This window comes from Artemia franciscana, chromosome 2, assembly GCF_032884065.1.
Source record: "Artemia franciscana chromosome 2, ASM3288406v1, whole genome shotgun sequence".
NCBI lineage: Eukaryota > Metazoa > Arthropoda > Branchiopoda > Anostraca > Artemiidae > Artemia > Artemia franciscana.
Window position 1 is genome coordinate 56,708,964 of NC_088864.1, and position 24,002 is coordinate 56,732,965.

Below are 24,002 nucleotides of genomic sequence, written 5' to 3' on the forward strand. Positions count from 1 at the left end.
GTTATTTTTAATTCGTTGTATTTTCTCGTTTTTTGTCAAAGGACGACAGTAAACCAATAGAATTACAAAATAAAAGGACTAACCTAAAACTTCTTTATCGTTGGACGTAATGAGGTACTTTAGACCATGTAAATACTGCTCTATTTGCGAGACGAGTGGGAGAGGATCCTTGTAACTACATAGATTCGACAAGGTAAAGGCAATATTCCTCAAAAGTGATATCTGAAAATAAAACCATATTACTAACAAGAATATTCTAATGTTAATAAATAAGTTACTTTATGATTTATCAAGAAAATTTTGCCCTCAGCTATATTCAGAATGTGAATAGTGGTTATATATTTCATGATAGTTGTATGAAAAACACATTTCTTAGAAAAGTAGCTGCGCGTTTTTTGACAAAAGAGGGGGGGGGGAATAGATGGTATGAGCTGCCAAATCTTGATTTTAAAAGAATTAATATTGTCTGTCATAAATATACCCTTTTTAACACTCATTTAAATTTATTTTACCACTCCACTGCTGTATTAATTGTTAGTAACTAAATTGCATTTTGTTTTTAGTAATATCATCATACCACTTAATCCTGTGGCGGTCAAAATTACTAGTATTTTTCATAAATTATGTGCATATAGCGTTGATATCTGAAGCCGAACCGGTAATTAATTCCTGGCTTCTAATTCCTATCAAGCTTGATTAAGATCCAGCAGACCATTTTAATAAATATAGATGACAAGAACAGTCAGAACGATAGAGATGGGTCTAGAGGAGGTACATAAGGGAACATACTACTTCCCAGAAAGTCCAAAATTACACTAATTGTGGGGTCAGGTGGGCGAATCTACTGATGCCAGAGCCAAAACTTTGTCTCAGTACCCCACTCCTCCCAACATAGGTTATGTATCCACCCCTGATCCTCCAGGTACCCAACACCAAGATTATAGCTGTTGACAAGATTTTAGAGATTGAATCCTCGTAATTAGGCTAATGAGAATCGACTTTGATGCCTTAACCCTCGTTCTTCAAAGAAGGCTGGATCTTGCACAAAACCAAAGACACAGCTATAAGCCTAGCTCCCGTTCCAAATCAAGAACTTTTTGATTCCGACGGAACCCTTTACTTCTCACCAATATTCGTTAAAATTTTACATGATAACCAAAATTTGGAAGCTTCTTTTCAAACAGTTCGAAGTAACGAACTGTGGCAAGGAGCGGCCCGGCTCAATAGTAGCCGAAACTTTAAAAAACAGAATTTTGACACCAATATATACAGAAAAAGAATCATATTTGCACGCTGATTTTAAACATGTAAGTTTCATCAATTATAGTCTTACCCATCAAAAGTTACGAAGACGAACCTGAGAAAATTTACCTTATTTTCGAGAAAGGGGAAATACCCCCTAAAATTCACAGAATCATTATGAAAATTACATCATCAGATTCAGGGTATCAGAAAACCCTACTGCAGATGTTTCAACTGTTATATGCAAAAATGTAGAATTTTGTATTTTTTGCCAGATGAAAGGTCACGGATGTGTATTTTTTTTTTTTTTTTCCAAGGGTGATCGTATTGATGCAGTGGTCCAAGAATATTACCAGAGGGCTCATTTGAACGAAATTAAAAGTTCTAGGGACCTTTTTAAGTGACTAAAAAAATTGAAGTGGGACTAGGCCCCCTCCAATGCTCATTTTTTCCCCCAAGTCACCGGATCAAAAATTTTGAGATAGTCATTTTGTTCAGCATAGTCGAAAAATCGAATAACTACGTCATTGAAGACCACTTAATCCGCCACAGTCCCATTGTTTACATATAGTATTGGTTATTGGTAAGTATACTGACGTTTTCAGGGGGGATTTTTTATGGTTGTCTTGAGAGAATTTTTCCACCCAGGAATTTATCATGGGGGGAGAGTAGGGTGTAGAATTTAAAGCATTATTTAAAAAAAAGAGAAATTAAATAAATAAAAAACAAGTGTTTTCAAGTGTTCCAACTGAAAGGAAAAAACAACATTAAAGCTTAAAACGAACAGAAATTTGTATGTATATGACAGAGTTCGTCCCCTCCTCAATACCTCGCTCTTTACGCTAAAGTGTTTTTACTTTAACTCCCCTGCATTTCTTACAATTAGTATTGGCCTATTTCTTGGTTTCAGTGTATACCTAACTATTGAATTTTTCTACTAGGAATTTTTCTACCAAAAAATTGGTGACACGTACTTTGATCAGATCATCAAGATCTATCGACTGCCGTAAAAAAAAATCTATTTGTCTTAGTTCAAAAGTTGACTTTTTTGCCGTAAGTTTCTAACGTCATCACTTAGAAAGGAGTAAAGGATAAACTCTAATTTATTTAGCAATGGGAGAACTTTTAAAGTTTAAGAGGCACATCTGATACCATTTCTGTATCGACCTATTTTTGGTTTCAGCGTGTACATAACTATTGAAGTTGTCAACCCCTTTTAAATTTCAAACTGGAATATCTCATGAAGGAATTTCTCTACCAAAAAATGAATGACATGTACTTTGGTCAGCTTATCAAGATCTATCGACTGCCGTCAAAAAAAAAAAAAATCTATCTGTCTTAGTTCAAAAATGACTTTTTTGCCGTAGGCCAAGTTTCTAACATTATCACTTAGAAAGAAGCAAAGGATAAACTCTAATTTCTTTAGCAATGAGAACTTTTAACATTTAAGAGGTACATCTGATATCATTTCTCTACCACAATCCCAAGGGCGATAAACTGAATAGCTGAAATCAAGAACAGAAATGGGTAGAAACAATAGGTGGCAGCACTTTCAGTCCTCACTTTTTATTTCTGTAATTTTTTCTATTTATCACTCAAAGAAAATATATTGGTTGTGGGGCCGGGTAACTGTCGCGTGAATTTATCACTTATAGATTTTCAATACGGAAATACGGAAATATTTGTTTAGGTTGTTGAAGAGATAATATGAAGTTGCATCTGTATTCAAAATTACATTATTTCTAAAAAGTTAAGCTTTGAAGTTGGAGCATTTTACTTAGACAAATTTTAGAGAACTCGTAGAATCAAAACTTTACAATAGAAAGTCAAACAATGATTTTACAAACCTCATGATATTTTGCCCTGTTTAACGATTCTCAAACCGAATAAAACTTTCATGTTTGCATCTCTTACCATTTTGGGGCTACAGACCGCTGATCACGAAAAGAAAACCCGGCAGTGGAAGTGGTGGCCGGCGTTCACCCCTCCCTCGGAAAAATCCCCTCCCACACCGAATATACCCCCAACGACTGGTTAGCCTCCAATCACTTTCACCTTATAAAAAGTTCTAGAACTCTCAATTTCTGATCTAATGAGCACCCTCCGAAGTTTCTTTGACAATAAGGTGGAGGTGTGGATGAGGAGTAGGCAGTCCCCTTCCTATGAAGAATACATTCTGCTCATCTTGAAGTTTAACGTTACTCTTTACTTTTATAATAACAGCGTAGACCAGAAGTCATAAGAGAGTAGATAAAATTTCACATTTTTGATGCGTTTTTAAATTTTCCTTAATACGTTTTTAAATTTTCTTTCAATTTCCATCTTCAATTTAAAACTAGTGGCTGCCTGCTAGAACGGAGCTTCTACTCGAAAGCAGAAACATGGTTTGATGAAACGAAAGCTTGACAGCATAACTTCAGATAGTTATCTCTGGTGAAAATATTGTCTTTTGTTCAATTGGTATTGAAAGAGACAAATTTCCTGAGTATTAAAAGGATAGCAAGGTTTGTCAGGATTGCAGCGGCACATCGTGAGCATTTTCTTTAAATAGTATTAATTTATTTTAGTTAATTTGTTGTTTGTTTTTTGTTATGTAAATTTCCTATGGCCCATGGGCTTTTTCTGGAATAAATTATTATTATTATTATTATTATTAGCCATTATACATTCCTTAAAAGTTCCAACTTAATTCCCTAATCCATTACAGGAATACACCCTTTGACAATCTGCATGCACATAGTGTTTTCTCATTTAATTCAAATATCCCCTCTAAAATTCTCTCAGATTTTCTCCTTCACATCCTTAGTCTTAATAGTACTAGTATCGTAGTAGTAGCAGTAGAAATACTATTTTTGTATTAGAAGCACTAATAAAAGTAGTAGTAGCAGTATTAATAGAAGTAGCAGTATCCATATGGTACCTTTTGGCGAGTTGAACATCCCCTCGTGATGCCCTGGAAGTTTCAGCTCAATACAGTTCCAAAATGCCGTTCCAAAAATATTGCTTTTGACAATCTTTATACAAAAAGTATGTTTTGATTTAGTTCAACTTTCCCCTGAACATTTCCTGGAATTTTCACTTCCATACCCTCAGGCTTGGTAACACTCACTACAGCAACAGTAGTCGTAGTGGTAGAAGTAATAATAGCGGTAGTAGTAGTAGTAGTAATAGTAGTAATAGTAACGTTCAAATATTACCTTTTTGATCAATTGATTATCCCGCTTATCGTTTACTGAAAGTTCAAAATTAATACCATCAGTCATTCCTGAGTTATGACCGTTTGACAACCCGCATGAACGTAACGTGCTTAGAGTTAGTTCAACACCCCCTTCAATATTTCCTGAAAGGTTAACCTGAATGTCCTTTGTCTTTTTGAACACTACAGGTCAAACATACCCACCTTATTCAATAACTACCATTATGTGTAAACAATGGACGAATTGCAAAGATCTATCCCCGAATGCTGTGTGGGGGTGGTGACATCCCAAAAGACATAGTTACTGGACTTTCCAACTTCGCTGATCAAAATAGCCATCTCAAAATTTTGTTGGATGTGTTTGGAGATTTGATTGGGAGGGGGTCACTTTTAACTCTTGAAAGTAGTACTAGAACTTTCAATTTCCAATCGAATGACTTCCTTTCGAAGTTTCAACGACAACTCCTTCTACACGAAGTACCTTGGTCAGAAAAAAAAGATAGGCAATAATGATAATGCTGGCTGTGATGAGGTTCTTTAGTCATTCATGACAGCTTAGACACAAGTATAGGTATTTCTAGCCTGTTTCACAAAGAGAGGAGACTTATTAGAAATCATTTTAATAAGAAATTTTATTCTAAATCTAATTAGAATAAATTCAGAATATTATTCGAAATTTTTTTCCCAACTTACGACCTGAGAAACATCAAAAATGGAATCAAGAGCAAATTATCAAATTGCCCATATGAAAATGAAGTTTTCATCTGCTTGATTTAAACAAATATTTTGAAAATAAATTCAATTAAAGTGATAGATACTAGGATCAACCGAATAAAAATTACGATTAACAATAAACTTAGTACTTCTCATGGCTTCAACAGTAACAAATATAACCTATTTTTTACAACTCCTAATAACGGTAAAACAAAGCTAGACTAATTTCATACTGAACTGAATGAACTAATACCGAACCGAACTGACTCCTTTAATATATTTATCGCTTACCAGGTGTGTCGTTATCATAGATATTTTTAAATAGCAGTTTGTGAATAGAAACAATATTAAGGTTTGGAATTTATAAATTCAACATAAATACGGCTTAGATAAGTTTAACTGCAATCAAACAGACCATGGTAACGAACTATAAGTAAGAGGCAAGTCGTTCCTATAATATACGAAATTCTAAAACAAAAAGAATTTTGATATTAATAGATACATAAAAAACTTTGACTTATTATGTTGATTTCAATTCTATGAAATTTATTAAGTTTAATGAATATTAAAATTTCCCTAATGTTTAAAAAAGGAAGAAATATACCCAAAAAATCAAAGAATCCTAATGGAAAATGCAGCATCAGATTCAGATTCAATGTATCAGAAAGGACTACTGTAGAGGTTCAAGCTCCCATCTGCAAAAATGTGGAATTTTGTGTTTTTCTACCAGAACAAAAATCATGGATTCCTGTTTAATTGTTTTCTTTTTATATTCTTAGGGCAGATTACATCAAACCAATGGCCCAAGAAGATCGGGAGAAGGCTCCACCAAACAGAAATCAAAAATTCTAGTACCCTTTTGAAACAGATTAGATCAGGACTAAATTAGTTTATTTCTGGGACTATAATAATAATAATTTATTTGTGACCCACTTGAAACAGCGGAGTATAAAACAAACACACACACACAAAAAAAACTTCTGATAACACATTAAATTACTGTAGAAAACATTCTAGAAGACCATGAAAAGGGTTAATAGTAAAATGTATCGAGTCGGATAGTTTCTGGTGTAGAACTTTAATTTTATTTAATAAATCTGGAGCCTCGAAATTTGTTACCATATCACTGTTCTTGTACCAGGGAGGAAGATACAACAAAAATCGGAGGAAGCCACGAAAACCATAGAATCATTTAATAATCGAAATTGAATAAGATTGTGCACGACTTTACAGAGTTTCAAGCAGTTTCAGATAAAAACAAAAGGCGGATAGGTTAAAAGAGGAAATTGCCTCGCAGCAAAATAATAAAATGGTAAACAACCAGATAATTTTATTTTCGGTTGTTATGTCACTAGAAGCTGCTTTGATACATCCAACTATATATATTAATTACTTGGATCCATGCCATATATGAATCATAGATAATAAACAAAAAACACCTGGTGAATCAAAGAGTATGAAAGTATGTGAAAGAATGTGAAAAATCCTTTTTTTATTTAGAAATTTGTATCCATTCTTCTTTGGTGAATATTATGTATGATCGATGAATAGATCACTTGACTTAAAAGTTAACAACAAAATCAAATATGACACTCTAATGAAAACTAGAATTGAAATTAAAGAAAGTAACTCACCGGACTGGTCGTATTAATCAAGTTCAACAGAGGCTGTAAAACGCTAGAGAAAAATCGAAATTTCGAAAATTCGCGTTGAAAAGTAGGACCGTCACCGGCTATATTCCCAAGGAATAAAACTGCTTTCTCGGCAACTTTCGCATCAGAAGAACTGAGAAGAGACTCTATCGCATCTAAGGCTTGATCTAATAAGGCTCGAACTACAGTTCTTGTTTGCTCAGAATCCCCAGAAGTGATATTTGTCAAAGCCCCGCAAGCTTCAAACTGAAGCTCTGGCCTAAAACAAAAAAAATCCATCAGTTTCTCTCTTTCCCTCCTCAAGAGTCAACTAGCAATAAACAGTTAATACCACGCAATTTAATTGCAAATACACACAGCGTCGAATAAATGACTAATTCATACGATACACAAAGTGCTTATGTTTTAGACACTTGCAAGAGATAGGTTTAGATCTCATGTTGGATATTCATCCCTTTGTGTACCTGAAGTTGAAGTTGAATTACACCTGAAATGAAGTCATTTCCTTTTATTCAGGATCAATTTGTTATATTTTGTGTTTTCAAAGTTTATTTAATCAAACTTTCTTTTTCTCACAGTTTTTCCACTATTTTTTCCCGCGTGATGAAAATAACGTAGCGTATAATTTAAATGAAATTGCCGCAACTGGTTGGAAAATTTTCTATTTTTGGTTTACTTTTGAGTTAGTTTTTTTTCAACTACCTATATAGACACTTGGCTACTTATGTAAATAAAACAGTTATAATAAAAAAAAAGGTAAAAATTTCGTAATAAAAACATTAAGACATGAAAAATAACATGATAGTAATAATGTGTAAAGACAGTTCTATTGCAACTGCGCCTTCTTGTAACTAAACCCGTGCGACATTAACTGAACCCTCATTTAACTGAACCCCAATCAACTAAACCCTCATGCAGCTCATCCCCCCGTGCAGCTGTTATAATTTTTTCGTAACTGCGGTCTTTTTAAGGACGATTCCTTCGGCACAAATTTAGTAGTGGAATCTGTCTCAGATACTGGCACCCTGGACGGATGTAAAACAAACTGGTGCCAAATAACTGCACACTCCCGACGAACCAGATCCAGCATTATAACTTACTGATTCCGTTGAACCGAGTTAGCGAGGGGTATACTAGGCTAATTACAATTAGGAAAAGATTTTGATGAGTCTTGAACGAGGAAATCTGGGTTATCTCTTGATTATTTATATGTTTTCATGGCTTAGAATATACAACAAGAACATGGCTCGATTTATCATTTATAGACAGACAAACATCAATAAATAAAACCCAATTGGAGACATCTGATCCATCCCAAAGTACCGCATAAAAGTAAACTTACAAGGAACAAATACTTCAGGCATTTGCTCTTTAATTTTTTTTAGGGGCTTACATACTTTATTCCCCAAACACAATTCTGGGCTCTAGCGTCACAATCTTAACCCATAAGTCTTCATGTATTTTACTTATCTGATCCCCAAGCCCTGTTTCCCAAGCCCAAGCCCAATTATTCTTAAATCATTTTAATTTTATTTGAGTATTTAATATAGTTGATCCTATTTATTACAAAACTGACCCTTGTTTAATTGAAGACCGTGTGGCTAATCCCTCATGCAACTCAACCGCGGTATAACTGAACCCCCGTGCATACCAGGCCCCATTCAACTAAACCCTGTCCAACTCAATCCTTATTCGGTCATTGCAAAATGGCACTATTCTAAAAAATGGAAGTGGGAGTAGGTTAACGATTCCCTTACTTCCCATGTCTGAAAATAGTTAAAACTTGTTTCCCTTGGTGTTTTTTCTTCTCTATAATGTGTCCTAAAAGTTTGACCAATGACTCAAGCCATGAACTTTACTTTAAAGGTGGCCTCTACCTCATACTCTTGTATGGAGAAGGATTAAAAATTACTTAATGTACCTTGCTTGGGATTCTATAGCAAAAATTGCTGATAAGTCTAAAAGAAAACAAAGACTAAGTTAAATTTACCGTGAACGCTTACCGGTGCTTTGACATCGAATGAAATTTTATTGAAAAAAAAACATATTTATCAACAAGCATAGTCGTTTGGTTTTTTTAATATTTTGGAACCATCTTGAGATTCAAACTATTTTTTTAGTCTTTATTAATGAAGAGAGAGTTCATTCTAAAAAAAAAGATAGTTCTTAAAAAGTTGTAAGTGTAACAGAAAAAACGGTCCTTCGACCTCCCTCCCCCCGGCTGTTGTCAGGCATGAATCTAAGCTTTCTTTTGCCTTTCTTTATTTCTAAGCATATGTGTAATACACTTCAGCTTTTGAATCAAGGATATACAATACTCTTTGTAAACTAAGGACACACTTTGTAAACTATAGTAAACTAAATGTAAACTAATAAACTAAATGTAAAGTTTACATGTATAAACACATGTAAACTAAGGACACTTCGTAAGGTAATGACCCATGTTTGTAAAACTTGCAATGCAACTTCAATGTAGATATTTTATAAGATAATTTTTTCATAAATATTTAATGTTTTCATAAATATTAATGTTTAAACGATCAAAACTTTCATTTAAATAAAATTGTAGATACGAAATATAAATGTTATTGTTGAGAGAGAAACAATTTTAGAATCTGGTTTCCTTTATTAAAGACGTTAAAATGTCAAAATTACGATTGTTTACATAATCAAAACTAAAGACAGAGAGCAATCAGAATTGCCTTATGGTTCGTTACATGCAAAACTAAAAAAAAAAACTAAAAAGATTTTCTTCAGAATCTGTAAGCTGGGCTGATCATATGTAGAATGAGCCATATAAATACTTTTACATAACTCCAATAGTCAAGCAGAAAGAGCTTAGGGGCCAAGGTATAAAACCAATGTTTTCACTTGCCCCTTGGCAAATCCTTACCCAAGCTTCATCTTAAAAGCTCACTGTTCGCAAAATAAACCTTTGTCGGACAATAGACCTATTCCTGAAAGTTTCTTTCAGTTTGGAAAAGTTCTGGGTTAGCAAGTTGGGTTTGTAAGTCAGAAACTGCGGAAGAAGCGGGAAGTAATTTTAGCTTCTATTCGGCACTAGCTCAAACTTATTCTTAGGCCTCGGGTTGATTTGATTCAAACAAGACTTGATTTACGGGAGTTGAATTAGTTAAAAGGAGATTAAGTTACATGAGAGCTCAGTAACATGGGTTCAGTTGCACGGGGGTTCAATCGACCTAGGGTCTAGTTAGATGTGATTGAATTACACAGGAGCTCAGTTAAACAGTGGTTCAGTTGGATTTGGTTGCAGAGAGTCAACTACACGAGGCTTCACTTTAACAAACAGCTCCATTGACAATTATAATTGGTTTGTCAAAAAAATAAAAAATTGTTATAATTCTGCTAAAAAAAGATGGGGTTCGGGGACTTCTATAAACCTCAATGTCCAGGCATGACGACGACTATTTATTTATATTCTTGGAAGCACCAGGCAAGACGATTACAAACAAGAAGTTAGCGGCGGCCAAGACTAAGGACCGTAAAGGCTATTTGACTTTTAACACTGCTTGGTTTTTTAATGTAATTATACGTGCATTAATACAGTAAATAAAATGTTTCACATTTGGGACTTATTCGCCAATACAAGTATTAGATTGTCAACAGCAGGCTAAAAAATCCAAACTGCTTCTTGCCGTTAGACATGTTCGTTAGATATCAAACAACAATTGTGAAAAGTAGATAAAGTGTTCCATTTTCAAACTTCTGCATTGCAATAATAGTCGGAGGGTTATGACTCAAAACCTCATAAGTCCCCAAGCTACGTCAAGGGTAGGGGATGGAATTTTTAAATTCGTCAAAATAAAACCACAATATTGGTTATTGAAACAAGATATTGAAACACATATTGAAACAAGCCGACCGATATCTTTTGGTTGTCATGAACCCTAAATACAATGAATTTTACAGTACTTTTTGAATAAAAAAGATTCTAAAAACACATCAAAACTTTTTCACATACATTTTCGGTACGTTTTTATGACTCAAGCCAAAATTGGGAGAGCGGGGATCAAAACCCCCGAAGCCCCCGTCTCCTGGATACCACCTTGAGACAATATGTATTCATTTGAAGAGGTTCCATAGTTCCATCCTCCTAGATATTCTTTTTTATTGACCTAAAACAAGATAACAGTGAAACTCACATTTCTTCTCTTAATAAAAAATTGACTAGTTGTGAGACAATTCCGGCTTGAACTAAATCATCAATTGGAGGATTTGTCTCTCGACTCAAGATTATTCTAGCAGCAAATGTTGATGACAGCTGTTGCTCAGGATTGTCAGACATTATTCCTGAAATTTTCAGAGATCAGAATAACAATCCAATTTCCATAAAAATCCAAACCAATGTTCTACCAATATGCAAAATCACGACCGTTACACGAAAAAACTGCTGGTAATAACGGGTTATATCGTAAATAAAGTCATAACGTCATAATAAAAGTCATAACGTGAAAATTGGTAATGAAAGTACATACCAAATTAAAGTAAGTATTAAATACGTAGGTCTCAAGTCATATATTCGTGCAGCTTGTTATAAAACAGTTTGTCTTGCTGTTATCAGCTTTTACTGACGGAAATTTAATAAGTGTAGAATGTATCTGATTCTATGAATATGTGAAATCAAGAAAACAGTTTCTGCTGGCCCATTACTGATCGATTGTAAACATTTCTTAAAAGTTTAAACACTTGTTCGAGTTAACAAGTTCTACTAACACAAAATGTTAATCCCTCATATAAGTGTAGATAATTCCAATGGGGCAAAACGATTTTGTCCGTTAATTATTGTTAAACGGAAGCACGTTAAGGGCGCTCTATTTCTTTCAAAGACGAGGAGCAAAATACAATGAACGTAACTGAAAGCTCTGTCTTGAGACTCTTATTCTTTTTATAGACTGACCAATACCGATTACCGAAAAGCAACTTCTACAACGCCAGGCCATAATGCTGCTCCAGCATGAAATTTAATGCGAGCAATTAGTCTTCGAATTTACAGGATTCAATTGGTAACTTCAGTCACTCAATTAAATGTCTAGTTGATTTTTTGTGGGCTATCTAAGAAAAAGGAATATCAATATGCGCAGATGCACACAGGATTCAAAGAAAAATATATACACTGAAGTTAGCTGGTTATAGAAACGCAGATTGACGGCGAATCACGAAATCGCCTCACCTACATTAGTTAAAATGATGCTTTTAAAGCATTCGACCATATATTTGTACGATTGGATCCAAAAACCAGTAAAAAGAGACGCTTTTATTTTTTATAATATTATCAGTGCAAATAATTGTAGGAAAACGACACCGTTTCGTTTCGTTTAAACGACACCCTTGGTACTCGGTCAAATAAATATATTCCTTTTTAATGCAATGAATATGCTTTGTCTAGCTTTTATGGGCCTCTAAAAGAATACCATTTAAGGTCTATGATCCCTCTCCAACAAGTGATTTTACGACAATCTTGCTGCTCTTATTTGGACAAAACAAGACAAAATATTTCATTGTCTAATCTATCCATTCAACGAGCCAAAATTACGATATTACTTAGACTGTTTCTAGTGGAAGATTCTAAAGTTACTTAGGGAATATGGATATTGCACTTTTTTCACAGAGTTTCAACCAATTTTTAACCAATTTTCAATAGAGGTAATATTTCCAAATGTGATTCGGCAGATGGATAGAGTTAAATATCAGCCATGAAATGGCATCAAAATTATCTTTTTTCGCTGATGTATGAAAGCCGTTGGAGAATACGGAAACAACATACTAAAAATTACGTATGGCGCATAAATTTTAGAGATAATAGAAACTAGCCGAACCATTTCTTGTGTTAACTAAACAAAATAAACAAGTTTTGTTTAACTGAAAGCAAGGGGCGACATTAAAACTAAAAACGAACAGAAATTATCCCCGTATATGAAAGAGGGTGTTCTCTCTTCAACGCCTTGCTCTTTATGCTAAGTTTAACTCTTTATCACAACTCTACCTTTTAAAACAACAAAAAACTTATTTAAAACACTAAACAATAAAAAACAGTAAAGAGCGGGGCGTTGACGACGGGATGAACCATTCATTACGGAATAACGTCTGTTCACTTAAAGTTTTAGTGTTGCTCCTTACTGTCAGTTAAAAAAAACTTGTTTCTTTTATTTATATTTTGAATATTTTTTGAATTAGTACAGGTTTTGATTTTGGCTCACCGTACATGGATAATTAAAATAAAATTTGCATATTAATTTTACTTTTTTTGGCCAAGTGGCTTTCTCAAAGTTTTGATCAGACGATTTTAAGAAAAAGGGAGTGGGGGAGGGTGCCTCGTTGCCTTCAATGTTTGGGTTACTTAGAAAGGCCACTAGAAGTTTTAATTTTATTACGAACGTTTTTATTAGTAATAAATATACGTAACATACGAATTAACTTCTATCTTCATATATTTTTATTATGTATATGAGGGAGTTCGCCCCCTCGTTAATACCTTGCTCCTTAGACTAAAGTTCGAATTGTGTGCCAGTTCTTTAAAAATGACCCCTGAATCACAAAGGCCTATTAATTAGAATAAATAGCTCTTCTTAAATTACTAAAAATACTTCAGCGTAAACAGCGAGGTATAGAGGAGGGGATGAACCCCTAATACACTCAATAATTTCTGTTCGTTTTAAGTTTTAATGTTGTTCCTCAATTTCAGTTGAAAAAACTTATTTTTTTTACTTAATTTCTCATTGTTTTTTTTTAATAACGCTGGGAAATCTAGCCCCCCCTTCATGAAAATTCTCTTCCCCCATGTTAAATTCCTCCATAGAAAGATCCTCCCCCGCACCCTCCCCACGCACACTAGAAAATCCCCCCTGAAAATGTATGCATATTTCCCAATAACCAATACTATATGTAAACAATGGGCAAAGTTCATAACTTGCTGCTCTTTCACCGGGGACTGGGGGATTATGTGGTCCTCAAAGACATAGTTATTAGATTTTTTGACTATGCTGAACAAAATGACTATCTCAAAATTTTGATCCGGTGACTTTGGAAAAAATGAGCGCGGGAGGGGGCCTAGTGGCCCTCCAATTTTTTTGGTTACTTAAAAAGGGCACTAGAACATTTAAATTCCGTTACAGTGAGCTCTCTTGCGACATTCTAGGACCACTGGGTCGATACGATCACCCCGGGGAAAAAAACAACAACAAAAAACAAATAAAGACGCATCCTTCATCTTTCCTTTGGCAAAAAAAATGTAAAATTCCACATTTCTACAGATAGGAGCTTGAAACCTCTATATTAGGGTTCTCTGATACACCAAATCAGACGGTGTGATTCTTATTGATATTCTATGACTTTTAGGGGGTTTTCCCCCTTTTCTCGAAAATAAGGCAAATTTTCTCAAGCTCATAACTTTTGATGGGTACAACTAATTTTGATAAAACTTATGTATTTAAAATCAGCATAGAGTTTTGATGCACCTATTCGTATCAAAATTCCGTTTTTTTTTAGAGTTTTAGTTACTATTGAGCCGGGTCGCTCCTTACTATGGTTCATTATCACAAACTGTTGGAAAATAAGTTTCTGCTACTGGAAGCAACCAGAATACATATAAATGTCTAGTCTATTTTCCATCTGGTCAATTATGGAATGTGCTCTGAAGCAATTCTCCTATGACTCTACAAATCATAAAGAATATAAATGTGTAATGATAAAATCTTAATGACTCAATTTTAAAGTTCATCTTGAGCTATTTAATGGTTGCTTTCTTGTTTTTATCGCAAGAAAAAAGATTTCTCGTTTCTATGAAACGAAAGTGTTATTTCCCTCATTATTTACCAATTGAGATTAATATAAGTTTTATAACACTAAATACAATGACAGGGGAGAATTTAATGATACAGTGTCTTCAATTCTTGTACGGGAAATTAGAACAAAATGGCAATTTATTTACTCTATTTGTAAAAATACTCTTTTACTTGTAAGAATTCGATATTTTAAATTGGCTTTGATTCTGCTGCTGCGGGCTAAACCACTAAACTGTCACTAAAATACAACAAATGTACCTTGAACAATTTCATTGAGAGTCCGAGATTCCTCTTGCTTAGTCAGATCAACTTGTCGCTTTTTCAATACCCGATGATATTTTCTTTGTTTTCGCAGCTGTGTGGCAGGGTAAGGTCTTCTGCACTTTTAAAGAAAGAAAATAATTAGGATTCATAGTAATTCAAATTCCAGACAAGGAAGTTAAAAAAAATTTTGTTTCAATTCTTTTCATTTTCAATTCAAGACAAATTAAAAATGTAAATGCAATACAAAGACACATTTCCTGAGAACTTGATTTCATCCCCTCCCAACCGGGAACAATTTTTACAGACGACCTTGATTAGTTGTGCTCGAAACCACACTTCTGCTTTTGTCACTGTTGTTTTTTGTTTCTCTGATCAGCATTTTTAGGTAACATATTAGATCTATTTAACGTTTGGACATGGTGACTGCAAAACATAAAAGAAATGTTCCTCCAAAGTTATTCCTGCAGTAAATGGTTTTTTGAAGCTTCAGGAAAAAAATGAAATAATTTTGTTCCAGCATCGAAATAGTATAAATAAGTAGTAAAACGAAACTATACAAGCTTTAACAAGAAATTCCTATTGATTAACTAATGTGGAACTCGTGTAGAGGATAGAATTATCTCTTCAAGATCATGAAAAAACTAATTTTATATCTCTTCAGGACTTGCAAATAGTAAGTCTAGAAAATCATTGTTCCTCCCACCCTCAATTGAGCTTATTTCGTTCTTTTTCAAAATCGGATTCTCAATTTTAGTTAACTTCTCAAAAAGTTTTGTATGGAGATAAAGTTTATCCCCTGATATATATGCAGAAACAAGTCAAGCTACGATCCAAAGGTTGAGGGGAGGGAAAAGGAGTCTCTGTGCTCTTGTCATAAGGACATCTACCTCAAATCACTTTTCAACTGATTTCTGGGAAGGAAAGAAGCGTGAGAGGGAAGCAATAATCTTATCACCACAAAATCATTCTTAAAGATTTGTTCAACCTCGAAAAAAATCAGAGTTATTGTCTTAGCTACACTTTTTAGGATTGACACTCAACCCAGCCAGTCTGAATGGAAGGAGAAGGAGGATCCTAAGTTCTAAAAAGTCACATCTTCCACAATATCTAGTCAAGTCTCGACCAAACTTTGCAACAGGCAGAGTCCAATAAATTGTGCCTTTTCAAAGTATAGTCTTAACCCAACCCCTTTAGGGAGGAGGGTTCCCATGTTTCATCATGTGTATATCTACAAGAATATACAGAAGATCCTATGTACTTTTTTCTATATATAAAAAAACAAACAAAAAAAACAACAAGAAAAACTGATTTGAGGAACAGATAGAAAAACTAAGTTCTGACACAGTAAGGTCAGAGTCAAAATGGGAACTTACCGAGGGGTCTCTTACATGTAGTTCACATTCAAATACAAATTCAGCTTCTGAGAGATCTCTGAAGAGCATGTCATTGCGATCAGCCATTTTTGGTAATTGGTGTTTCCTAGAAAACTTCTGAAATAAAAGATCTTATTAATTTTGATAAGTAGAAGTTCCAAAAGAACTAGAAAAACATAAAGAGATGGAATGCACACCATGGAAACTGCAAATGAATTACTATACACAACCATTCCTGACCAATTTGGATCTTTCAGAGGATACATTGACTAAGTCTGTAAAAAGAAACAAAGGAGAATATTGATAAAGAAGATCGAATGCTAGTTTTCATTTAATTCAACAACCTTTCAGTGTGCATTTTTTTTTCTACCAAGTTTTTTTTTTTTAAAGCAGTTATTTAGTTCACCATACCCTTTTATCTAATCTTTATCTTTGGTAATAATGTAGTTAAAATACTACATGAAAAGTAAATCCAGTATTTTGTCACTAATCCTTATGTCTGGTAATATTGTAGCAAAAATATACATTGAAGAGACAGTCCAGCATTTTGACTAAATAAAAAACAAGTTTTTTTTCAAATTAAAGTACAGAGCAATATTGACTAAAACTACAGCTAGGCCTACCCCCCATAAGGTATAGACCGAGATAGGGGGCCCAAACATAGATCTATGAAGGGAATAGAACTTAAAATGGTTTTGAAAACTGTTTTCAGAATGTAAAACTTTAAACCACACAAGGTCACTCCGAAAATTGCTCAAGTTGATAGCTGCAAATAAACTCAGAGCAAAAGCCTGGACAATTTGAGCTGTATAAAATTGGAACTTTCTCCCCAATTCAACAGTCAACACCAATACAATTAATAGCTTCATTAATTGTGGAAATAACACTTCAAACAAATGACCCCCCAAAACACAACTATGACTATATGACTATATTGACAGGTCATATTGAGGTTTCTGTTACTAGACATACAAGTAGGTTTAAACTATAGAACTTGGATGGTACCTGAATCAAACACAGACTGGCAGACTTTATTGACACCTATTTAGAGATTACCCAAACAGAAACATTTCTGAGAGGCAGTGCATCCTGTAATTTGACATGCTATTTCTATCTGTTCTACCATTTTCCAACCCAATACAGTAAGGATACAGAAACACAGCAAACCCAAGCTACCTTTAAGAAGAGGCTGCCTGCACTGATTAGGCGAAGGACATCAATATAAATCACTGTGGTTATACTGGGAATGGTCTCCCAAGAAATATTGTTTCTTTCAAGCAATTGTTGAATTTTGTCACCTGGTGCAATAGAAAAACATTGGCTTTAAAATTGAAAAAAAAATTTCTTTATCAAAGCATTTAGAGCAATATTGGTCTTATATTTTATATTTCTCAGAGAAATTATTTTGAGGTCCTCTAAAGGGCTTAGAAAATTGATTAAATCAAAGTCAGAAAATTCTTACTTTGAATTAATCAATTATTTTCAGCCCTTTAGGTGATATCAGAAACAATGTTCCATCTAGTGTTACCACATTTAATAGTAGGCCTCTAGAACCTGTTTTCTAATGCTGTTTGGTAATGATGTTCCATCTAATGTTACCATAATTAATAACAGGCCTCTAGAGTCTTTTGTAGAGCCTAAGAAATATGGAAATATAGAAATATATTTCATATATAGAAACACATGATTGCCCAGGTCTTTAAAATCCTGCCTGATTAGTTATACTAATTAAAATCATTTTGTTGAGAATTTTCGTATATTTATAGAACTTTAACCGGTACTAGAATCTCTTTCAGATTCTACTTGAGTTAATAGTATCTTCAAATCCATCTGGTGGATGTGCTTGTTTAAAAAAGCCACACCAATGGGATTATATATCCAATCTATTACTTAGAGGTTGTAAAAGAACCAAAAAAGCGCTACATCTCACCCTCAAAGCCTATCTAGATCTTTTGCATAAGTGCCAGTTGAATATTACCTTAATTCAAACTTGTCAGGGATAAGATGACCTGTATTCACCAGTCAGTGAAGATTATGTGCTGAGTAATCAGATGAGTGCCAAAATAATCACCAAAGCTTGTTGCATCATTCCTTGTCAACTGATTGTTTGAATGACTCAATACAAGCAAAAAAGGCTGTTTCCTGGTCTAACGAGTTCCATAGGTTCACCATCCGATTAGAAAAGAATCTGCTACATAACCTTGAGTACTTCCCTTTTTATTGCAAGTATGATTTACTATAATTTTAAGGGGTCAGATCGAATCAAGATGTGGAGCCCAAGGGAGGTATGAAAAAAAACGAATTCACAAGATACTTTTCCAGCACACTCAACGACTTCATTTTTGAACATGAAGTCAGGATACTGACATGAACTCTGGCTAGGTAACTGATAGCTTGTTAGTCTCTGATGAATTGAACCTAACTATCCAGTTATCAGACCACTTCTATTTCCTAGAGATCTATGGGCAGACCACTTTACCAGGTCTATGGGCAGTTGTATGTAGGCCTACCATGGTATCATCAGATGAATAACACAGAGGGCTAATAAGAGTGTCCCTTGTGTCACTGATATGTAAAATGAAAAGTCTGGACCCCAGGATACCAACCTGAAGAGCCCCAGCCTTTAATATAGATTAATTGGAAGTATACCTACTGCTGACCATACAGAGAGTCTGATTTCTTTGGAAAAGCCAAAGAACCTCAAGTACATGACTTAAAATGTTATGTTCTTAGATTTTTTTTCAAAATATCCCTTTGCTTAGCTCTATTCAAAAAGTGTTGAGATATCATAAGACAGCATCCAGCATATCTTCCAATCTTGTGTCAGAATATCATTCCGGTCCTGGGGATTAAACCAGTTAAGCATGAGACTTTTACACTGCTTAGCTATTTCTGATAAAGTCATTAGCTGTGTTTCTCTTGTCTCCGCGAACCCACGCGCGGACTACTTTGGAGATAAATATCGTTTTTCTTTGTCCGCTAGATCTCTGAAGTCGTTTTTCTTGCTTCTACTTACCTAAGTCGTCCGCTGGCGTGCTAAATTTTTATCCGCTGTGAATGGGGCCGACGTCCGTCGTATCAATAGAAAGAAGCACTGAATTCAAAACTTCTGAAAGGTTAAAATTCAGGATGTTGGTTAAGACTTTGGAATCCGGAATTTGGAGATTTTGGAATTTAAGACTTTGGTTGCGTCAACCAAAGAGACTGTTTGAGCTCAACGACTCGGTGTGGTTGAGCTCAACCGCTGTTTTTGCGTGAAACAATGACAAACAAGGTTGTCATGAAAAGTGTTTCTGCGTGAAAAAATTGACTGTTTGAACTCTGATTTAACCAGAACTGTCGTTGTTTTTAACTGTAGACTTATATGATTTATAATTATTGGTTTTCAAAATTCAGGAAGTGTATTTGCATATCTTTAAAACCTTATAAAGTGGGATTGAGGAAAGTTGTGAAACTGAAACCAGTTTCTTTGTATTTTATATATAAGCAGACCTTCCCCTGACATACTTTAGCCTTTAGACCCATCCCTGAAAGTTTTTTTTAATCTAACCCCCTGGTGCTCTTTTACACATTGTATAAATCGTGAAGAAATGCCTGGCCTTTTATTTAACAGAATTGGCTTAAAGTCTTAGAAGTATCTTACATCAATATACATCTGATACAGTTTAATTATTTTTGTAGATGACAAAGAACAGCATTAAAGCTGCATATTTGCTTTGGAAGACATGTGTCCCTTCTGTTGTAAAGCATTTTAGATAGATCCTAACCATGGGTGTATTGCTGTTGCAAATGGTTTTGCTTAAATGAGTGTTTAGAAAACAAGCAGCAAATGTTAATTTGCTGTTTTTATTATTTTAAGACAAGAATATCACAAAGCTAAGCATTCACCATGGTAGTTTGCATCTTGAGTAAATGCAATCCCTGCTGGAGCTTGTCTTAAATATCTTGTCTTAGTTAAATATAATGTGTATAGAAGATTAGTGAAAATGGCTGTAAATCCATCTTGGTTTTTTTCCAATATTTTTTTTTTTAAAATAGTTGTTTTACTCTGGTCATAATGGTGTTCCTAGCTAAGCGGAAAGCACTCTCAGTTGGAAATCCTTTGTCCATGAGGTACAGGTTTGATTCCTGGTATTGCCAGTTTATTTGTTTTGAATGGGGGTCAGTGATGATAGACTGATTTGAACCAGCTTTAAATGGGCAAATGGAGAAATATGGGAAAGGTAAGCAGGGAGGGTGTACAAAAGCACAGGATTTCTGGCCCCCAGCCCTTCATTGCAATTCTTGGCCACAGGGTCACAAAGTGGAAATTAGCACTGCCAGTCTAGATCTTGATGTGTCAGTGCTGCCATACTTACTTACTTGCATATTGGTGTTGAGTTTGCATACATTTTATCTTCATTGATTTCCAAGATCATTTAGACAATCACCTAACAGTCTCAAAGCACAATTAGTATTGAATAGTTCTTTGGGACCTTCTGACTTTCCCTTTATAGCAAAGGTTTATTGTTGTGTATAATGTAGATATTTTAAAGTAATCAATCATGAAGAAATCCCTTTTAGTTTTATCAAGTTTTTGGGTAATAAACCTTTTTAATTACCTTAAAATATTTATTCAGGTCCTTTAACATTGGCTGCCCTTTATATTACACTTGGTAATGATTGAAATATATTGAGATCACTAAAAATTTTGATAATCCAACCTATTTTACCATGTTAAGGTTGTTTACAAAGGTGTAAGAAAATATTTAAGCACTGACTTAGCTACAGAAAACTTTTAGATATAATAAAATGTAAGCAAGATGGTCCTTACTTTGGCCATATCTGTGGAAGTACTAATGAGAGTGTGGGTCATTTGAAGTATGTGTAGAATTGAGTGGAATGAGAAATGAAGTGTAGATTTGATGAGAGATGGCTTGCGAATGTGATGAGGGATGAATGTACATCTAGATTAAAATAGTCTTTTAGAAAACAAAAAAGACAAATGAATAAAGAAAAGTACCTTATATCATAATTATTGGGCACCCTTAAGAGAGAAATGAACAAAGCTTCAATTAAGAATCTGTTTTGTTTAAACAGACAGAAGGGACAAACCACCAAGCTTTGACAAATATAATCTCACTTTGGGACTCCTATCTTTTCAAAGGGGACTTTCTTTGGAATTTTTTTCTATCCAACTAAAACCAAAAGGGACAGCACCATATACAAGTGACCTTCCAATTACCCTACATAGCAAGAGAAAATCATTCAGCTAGGATATGCTTTATCTCAATCCCCCTCCTAATATGCAGAAGTATCGCCCAAATTTCATATTTTCAATGCATTTAACATCCTGTCACCTATTTTTCTAGTTATTGTTTGTCACATTTGGTTTAATTTACAGCTACATGGGATGAAGTTAGAGAGACATATTGACAAAAAAAAATGGAAAATTGGAAATATCAGCAATAGATTTGTATATTTGGAGGATTGAGGGGTAAAGTAGAGCAAAGTTGTACATAAAATGTGTTACCAGCTATTATTCTAAAAATTATGAAGCATGAATTTTTTTTTATTATGTTTTTTTCTTTTCAGGTCCTTCTCTAGGGCTTTACCAAATCAAACATTCTATACCCAGAAAAATTAGCAACAAGCTAAAGTCTATATATATAAGCTTATGTTATTTAACTATGACTTATGGAATTTATATGGCAATCAGGAAATGGATACAAGCTAAAGCAAGTAAAAAAGAAAAAAAACTTCCCTATATAGCTCAGGAGACTTTTAATAGATTACTCTTCAGATAATTGCCTATCATAAATAATTTAAATATTTACCCCTGTACAGTAGGGCGTTAAAACAATCTATCACAATGTAAGATATATTTAGATATGATGCTGATTTACAAATTCCAAGATTATTTGTTGTAGTTTTCATAAATTTGTTGATAAAGTGTCATATATTAATCATATTTTATTTTATGTCATAAACATTAGCCAAACTTAACTTCTCAATAGAACTTAAGTGTGGTGGCTATAGTGCACAAGTACTGCAAACATCTTACAACACATTATGCGTCATGGTAACAGTTTAGTGAGAAAAAAAAAAACTATTTTCCTAGTTTAGCTTAATTTGTTATATTTTTGTACTTATCAGAAATATTTTGTTAATTTTAGGCAGCTACTCCCCCCCCCTCAAAAAATTCTTACACATTTGCTGGTTTATACTTAACTAGTATTCTACTAAAAACAAAATTAATATATATTTTGTATTGAGGAAACATAAAGCACTTCAGATTTTTTTTTTTATTAAGATTAAGCAGTTTGCTGTTTTCTTTTCATTATAGAACTGCACTTAATTTTTTATGATAACAAATAGCTATACTTTAGGCTATAAAAGAGCTATTAGATTGTTATATTGCAGACATGTTGGTTATGAAGTGTTAGGACCAGAGAATGACCTTATAACTTGACTTCAAAACAACTTCTCTGTTTCTAAGCTAAATAAAAATCTAGATAATTATTGCTCTCTGAAATCAGGATTCCTATGTTTTCAGTAAGATATTGATAGTCAAATTGAATTTTTCTTCTCTATATATATAAGATTTGGCTTTCAAATCAGTTAGGTAGGCCTACTGTTCTTTTGTTAGGCTAAGCCTATGATAGGGCTTTATTGTGAAGAGTAAAAATTTGTAGGGATTGCAAAGGCTAGCCTGAACAATATGTTATTACAAGTTATGAGGTTAAAAACTCTGTTTGGTAAAATTTTAGTTTAGATAAATTTGTATTATCTTGAAAAGGGTATAGGTTAGGAAAATGAAACTTTCAGGGATGGGTCTAGAGACTAAACTATGTCATGGGAAAGTATTTTGAAGCATATAACTCTGCTCCTTCTCTCTCTTAAAAATATTTACCTTAAATTACCTTAAATCACATTGTCCAATGAAATAAGGATTAAATCCTGTAGAATTGCTGGTTAGTGATGAAGACAGTTGGAAATCTCAATATTTGGTCTATACCCTTAAAAATGATTGTGTTATAAAAGTGAAACCCTTGCAAAATAAATCTACTACTTAAATGACAAGAAAAAAAGCATTTTTAGTGTCATAACTTTGTTCAATTCCAATTTATGAAGTTTCCAAGATTTGGAAACTTCCAGGAAATACATTTCCTAAATTCAAATATGAAACACTGATAGCCTATGGCTTAAGATTGTACTCAAGTAACAAGAATTGCATATTCACAGCTAAAACCAGAGAAATAAAAACTGCTAGCTGAAAATTAAGGTAAGATGTTGTTTTCCCAAAATGTTAATAGTTACAGACCAGTCAAGTATGCAAAATTCTAAGACTTAAAAATCAGAAGAGGGTTATCACATAAGCTTAGCAATAGCTTCTCAGAGCATATTTTTAGCTATGGATTAATCACTGAAAGTTTCATTCTCCTAACACAACTCCTTTCAAAGATAGCAAAAAGTAACTAAACTGGAATTTCACTGGAAATTTCATCTATAGCCTGGTATTAGAATTCCAAATTCAAAAAAAAAAAATCAAACTAGAATTTTATCCTCTGTATAGGGTAGCTCAACAAAGCCAAAATCTTATCATTTAGGACTTTTTATAGATGATTTTTCTTTTAAAGTATGAATAAAACATTTTCCAAGAACAATTTAACCAAAGATTCCACTAATTTAGCCCCTTCCTATCTCTTCAAATATACCAGAGAGTATGTTAGATAATATTTCAACTCACTCTGACCTCAAATTAATGTGAAATATGGAA

General features: G+C 33.8%; 1 protein-coding gene across 2 annotated transcripts in view; it reads right to left on the reverse strand.

The window, feature by feature from the left end:
- The window catches only part of LOC136043814 (importin subunit alpha-5-like), a 128,207-nt gene that overhangs the window by 2,369 nt on the left and 101,836 nt on the right, over nt 1-24,002 (reverse strand). For both annotated transcript variants that reach the window (XM_065728737.1, XM_065728736.1), the window contains exons 2-6: nt 16,244-16,360; nt 14,865-14,988; nt 10,968-11,115; nt 6,787-7,063; nt 84-222 (exon numbers count right to left, since the gene is read on the reverse strand). In XM_065728737.1, the coding sequence (XP_065584809.1) occupies nt 84-222; nt 6,787-7,063; nt 10,968-11,115; nt 14,865-14,988; nt 16,244-16,330 (775 nt within the window). In that variant the 5' untranslated portion in view covers nt 16,331-16,360. The remainder of the gene's footprint in view (nt 1-83; nt 223-6,786; nt 7,064-10,967; nt 11,116-14,864; nt 14,989-16,243; nt 16,361-24,002) is intronic.